The sequence below is a fragment of the Enoplosus armatus genome, chromosome 23, assembly GCF_043641665.1.
Source record: "Enoplosus armatus isolate fEnoArm2 chromosome 23, fEnoArm2.hap1, whole genome shotgun sequence".
Classification (NCBI taxonomy): domain Eukaryota; kingdom Metazoa; phylum Chordata; class Actinopteri; order Centrarchiformes; family Enoplosidae; genus Enoplosus; species Enoplosus armatus.
Genome location: NC_092202.1, coordinates 3078229 through 3083788, shown reverse-complemented (window position 1 = coordinate 3083788; position 5560 = coordinate 3078229). Strand labels below are relative to the sequence as shown.

At 44.2% G+C, this 5560-nt stretch overlaps 1 protein-coding gene across 1 annotated transcript; it reads left to right on the top strand.

Annotated features, from left to right (window-relative positions):
* Positions 1 to 865: 865 nt before the first annotated feature.
* On the top strand, positions 866 to 2733 carry bmp15 (bone morphogenetic protein 15). The gene is made up of 2 exons (XM_070930037.1): positions 866 to 1220; positions 1751 to 2733. Exons 1-2 carry the CDS (start codon positions 866 to 868, stop codon positions 2731 to 2733), a joined length of 1338 nt encoding a protein of 445 aa, XP_070786138.1.
* The last annotated feature ends 2827 nt before the right edge of the window (positions 2734 to 5560 follow it).

Genomic DNA, 5560 nt, shown 5'->3' with positions numbered 1-5560 from the left:
CTTCATTAAAGTCAGTGTGTGTGGAAGATGTATGTTACTGCAGCATCACAGTAACACACACACACACAGTGAAACATGGTGCAGGTGTGATGTGTCATTCTACCACCTGGTGGCGCCAGAGCGACGCATTTTCAGATCTTTCTTTTGTGAGTGTTCATGAAGAAGCTTTTCAGAGGATTGGATCACTTTGTCACAGTTTCTATCTTTAGCTTACTTTGATTCAGGTGTTTTGCTTCTGGCGTTAGTACAGCTGGATTTTAGTTGGTTTTTCTTCTTTCTATTAATTATTGGCTCGATCACTGCTGGTGTTTGGCATAAAATCAACCTACTAAAACTTTCTGTTTCACCTTTTTAAAAAAGGTCCAAGGACGCATTAGTAGGATACAATAAAACAACAGATTTAAACTTGAAACAGAATCCTGTAGAATCCAAAGTGTTAAACACGCATCTCATCTCGTCACATAAAATGTACAAAGAGAATGAAAACTAGTGTGTTCAGTTTAGACATAAAGCACCAAGAATAGCGGCACAGTCACAACAAAATATGTCCAAACTCAAATATGTAGAAAAGTAGAATTTACACAAACGAATCTGAGCAATAGATGAATCACAGAAAGGCTCCATCTTGCCACTTTTACGCACCTTTACGCACCAATCACGTGGCTTCCTGACGCCACTGCTGGCGGCTCACGCACGCCCGAGGGGTTAATTGGGGTCACCGTCAATTTCAGGAAGTTGAGTGTCATGTCCTAAATGGCCAGTGATCAGGAGAGCCTGTACAGCACGCCCTCGGCCTTGGAGGGGATGGTTGCCAACTATAGCCTCGTTGGTGGAGCTCGCTAGCACCAGAGGTTTTATAACAAACATGAGGGCGACCCGCACCAAACACAGCGTACTGCGTGTCTGCGTCCTGTCCTCCTTTATCTTCCTGATGTGCTACACCTGCACCGGAGTTCTGGCCGGGCGGAAAACGGCCTCTCATCACCCCGCGTTGAGGCGCAGCCGGCGGAGTCACCACAGCGCAAAGCTGAAAGGCGCGCACCACCGGCCGCTGACGGACGAGCAGAAAGCGGACCAGAACCTGCAGTTCATGCTGAATTTGTACCGGAGCGCAGCCGAACCGGACGGGAGGCCCAAACAGCACCGGAAGTTCGGCTCCAACACGGTCCGTCTGCTGAGACCATCGGCGTCCTCGGTGCACTACCTGCCAGCGTCCAGAGGTGGGATTTAGATTTTATGTAGAGGCTTATTTCACCTCCGGATTTACTTCTGGGGACAAGAGCGTCGGTGACTCCAGACCGGAAAGTATTTTTGGGGCACCAAACATCTGAAATGCGCAGATAATGTAACACATTTAGTAGAAGTGAACTTAATATTTCCTGCCACTGATCAGATTGCAGTCATACAAGTTGGAAACTGAAAACTTCTTCTCTGCACTGTTGTTCTGTCTGTTATCAGGAAAGCTGTTTATAATTTCAGCTGGTTGGGAAGACGGAATGTTTTTAATAATAATAATAAAACCAACGCTCCAAAATCAGCTTTTATTTTTCCCTTTGCCTTGAGTTCATGCAGAGCTTCTTTTTTTAAAGTTTTAAAGTTAAGGACACTTTCTGTATTTTTTTACTCCCCAGTTTGGGTCAACCTCCAAAAACACACACGGTGTCTTTCCGGTTGTTTCCAAGTCCGAGCGGAGACGCAGAGAAACGTTGGATTCACCACTAAAGTCTGACTTCATGCTTTCTCTCCTCAGACCACCACTACAGCTTCACGGTGCAGTACAACCTCGACACTCTTCCCTCGGAGCAGCTCATCAGGGCCTCCTTCATCCACCTCCGCTCTTCTTCTTCATCCTCCTCAAGCACCACCCAGGTCCTCGAGCCGCCCCGCTGCAGGGCTCAGATCACCTCACTGGGCGAAGAGAGCCTGGTCACCCTGGAGCCCCATGAGCGCTGGACAGAGACAGACATCACCGCACACGTCCAGCAGGGGAAGGACCGGGGCGCGGGGGGGCACTTGACCCTCACTGCCCAGTACTGGTGCACAGAGCCGGGGCATGCTGAAGAGGACAGCAGCCTCTCGCGGTGGTGGACTCGTCTTCAAGGAAGAAAAGTACGGAGAGGTGAACCTCATCTTGAAGTCCCGTCTCTTCTTTTATACCTGGAGGAGGAGAGGGAAGTGAAGGACTGGATGGGGGACTTGCTGGGGGCTCAAGGGGAAAACATCATCAGGCAAATGGGGCAGTGGCATCCTTCGGCTCGCCGGCGCCGCCACTCCAAAGACCCCTCATCTCCAGAGTCCAAAGACCCTTCGCTGGATGCTCTGAAAAACGCCCCTACTTCCTCCTCCTCCTTTTCCACCGCCCCCTCCGCCTCCATCATCTCCGATATCCCCAACTACAAACGCAAAACCAGCATGCCCAAGAACCGCTGCAAGCTCCACTCGTTCCGCCTCTCCTTCGACGAGCTCGGCTGGGGTCACTACTTCATCGCTCCGCCGGTGTACAACCCGCGGTTCTGCCAGGGCAACTGCCCGAGGGTGCTCCACTACGGCTACCATTCCCCCAACCACGCCATCATCCAGACGGTCATCAACGACCTGGGCGTCGGGGACGTTCCTCCTCCGTCCTGCGTGCCTTTTAAGTACATGCCCATGAGCGTGCTGGTCGTGCACAAGAAGAAGGTGGAGTACAGGGAGCTGGAGGACATGGTGGCCGAGTCGTGCACGTGTCGCTAAAGCTTCAGGAGCAGAGCTGAATGACTGCAATGTGCTCAGCGCTGAGAGAAGAGACTAAAGGGGGCAGATTTGGTGGGTCATTTGTTTGATCTACAGCTTGGCGGCTAACCATAATGAGCTCGAGACTGGCAGGAGGAAGCTGTTGTGGTTTCAGACCTTCACCGTCCCTGTTGAAGCACTTTAAAAGGCAGCTGCTGAATGCAACTCTGGCCTGTGCAGAACTGTGTGTGCAGACGAGAGGCTGTGTCTATTTACTGATTTTTGTTTTGTTTGTTTTTTGGAATAATTGTTCTGTGAGCTGTTTAAAACACTGTGCTGACTGCTATGTTCATAGCCACTAGTATAATTTTCCTACTGAGATCAAAGGGAGCTGGTACATTTGGAAGCATTTTAAGCCAAATTAACTAACTTTAAGTGGAAATTTAACTAAGCTAAACCTAACTTTCAGGCTAACTTAACAAAATGGATTTAACTTCTACAGTAACTATAAAATTGGGTTCCTTTTTATGAAAACTGAAGCCACCGGTTTGTTTGTAATATTAAAAAACCCGAGTAGAATCCATCTGCGATATTCAACCTCAAACCACAGCCATCTAATGAGTATTTTCTCTCTGTTCTCGCTTTCTGTTCCGTTCTTTTTTTAAAACCCGATCTGTGTTTCACGTCAGAGCTGAACCAGAAATAGAGTCTGTATTTTTGTGTAAGAAAAAAAAAAAAAAGGAGAAAAAAAGAAAGAAAAAAAACCCTTTCTGGATCATGTTGGCGCCGCTTGAGGCCTCGTTCCTCCGTCAGACGTTAGACACTGCTAAAACAAAAAGTATTTTAATGGAGGAGGGGTCGACTGTGTCGGACGTGACGTTACGTTTTTTCCTGTTTACAATCTGAGCTTTTTGCATTTTGTGTACATATTTATAAAGGGAGGGGTGTCCAAAATACATGAAAAAAGGTGCTGCTTTTTCCTGTCTTAGAAAATGAAGTATTAAGAAGAGATGTAACGGTGTTGAATGTTAAAGAAAACAAACAGAAGAGTTGTCGTGGGAAGGAATGCAATTTTTATTACGAGTGAAAATGAATAATAAAATAAAATGCATGTTTTCTAAAAGCCTAATTTATTGTCGTTGGTGTTGAAATGTTCTGGGAGAATTTTAACCAAAAAATATAACTTGTATAGAAAAATCTTAAATAATTCAATTATCAGCAAGCTTTTCTTTTATGCAGGCAATCATTTTAACAGATTCCTGCTCGAATTGTCAAATAGAAGCTTTGATGTTTGAGTGAATTTGTACAAAACTGAAAAAAAGAAATCAGTAAAGTGCATTAGTGAGTCCAACAGATGGCGCTCTTCACTAACAACAAAAACGTAATGTTTCCACCAGTTGAAATCCTCAACCTGTTTTCTTATAAGTTTTCCGTCACGTCCGTGGGTTCGTGGTGTGTTCATGCGTCTGGCTCAGTGGCCTCGGATGTCTGCCTCGTTATCGGGAGGAGCCTTTGAGGAAGGTCATGTGGGAGTTACATGAAGGAACGAGGTCAAACTGGACACAAACAATCAATCTCTGTCATACATGTGCAGATAACTGACGGCAAGAAAAGGTTCAATGAATAACTTGACACAGAAAAAGGAAAACAACCAATTTCTCATTTATTGTCCACTCTCGTTTCTGTCTCTTCTGTTTTTTGGGGTCCAAAATGTTGATTGAAATGTATGATTATTATAAAGAAAAACAAATTAGTTTCCAAAAGGATTAAACAACGTTTGAATCAATGCAACAGGTCACCTGCTGCCAGGCCTTTGACCTGACCATGTCCATAAATAACTCTTACACACAATCCAAACAGACACAGTACTTTTAATTTATCTGCTGTTTTTGACATGGAACTAATTATTTAATCTCTAATAGCTAATTGCAAATGTATGAGCTAAACCAACTCATTCACCAACTGATATATTGATCTATTAGAGGCTAAACTTAGCTGATTATTCTCAAAATGCTAAATGTGATCCATTGGTGGAGGGGGGGGCTTAAACTTAAACCCTTACTTTATGTTAATTAATACCTTGTGAATTTAGGATAGGACAGCAGTAAAATCTTGGCAAAGTAAAAGAAACCGCAGGATGCTAATTTTTTAAAGATGAAATACGTCAGGTTTGTCGTGTTGCCAAACATTAAAACTATTAATGTGCCTTTTATGTGACTGTTAGCTTCCAGTCGCACCACAACAACATATTTACAAATTCATTTTGTACAGATATAGTCGCTGAGTTCGTGTCAGTGGCAGAACTTTTAATAGATTATTTTTTATTAATTTCTGCTCTGAAAATACAAAAGATTCCCTGGAATGAGGGCGTTCAGTGTACCATGAATTGTGCAGCAGTTGAACAGCAGCGTTCGCGTCGTCGTGTTTATGAAATGAACTTTGCTCTTGGACAGGTGAGTGGGTCACAGAGAAGCCATTCCTTTGTCACTGTTTACCAACAGACGTGCACACACACACACACAGATAGAGGGTGTTGTATACTGACACAGATGCAAATACAAACAAGCGTGTAAGTCATGATCATTTTGCCTCTGAAACATAAATACAAACACCAAATTAGCAAACTTGCAAAAGCAATTTAAATGTGTTTTTAATTGTAAATGTTTTCTCATTTTATTCAATGAATGTGCTGCAATTTGGCTTTAAAGTTGCCATAAACAGGAAATAAGGTTTGTTTCCATTTAGTATGTATCTCTTAACCCAACACGTGACGCCCACAGCGATTGTGTCATTCTCTACATATTACCATGTTGAACTGTGATGTCGCTTCCTGACCAGATTTTAGCTA

What these genes read in the sequence shown, in the direction of transcription:
- bmp15 (XM_070930037.1), top strand. Translation starts at nt 866, where the DNA reads ATGAGGGCGACCCGCACCAAACACAGCGTACTGCGTGTCTGCGTCCTG. An exon ending in CTACCTGCCAGCGTCCAGAG is followed by an intron (nt 1,221 to 1,750) that starts GTGGGATTTAGA and finishes TTCTCTCCTCAG; the next exon opens with ACCACCACTACAGCTTCACG.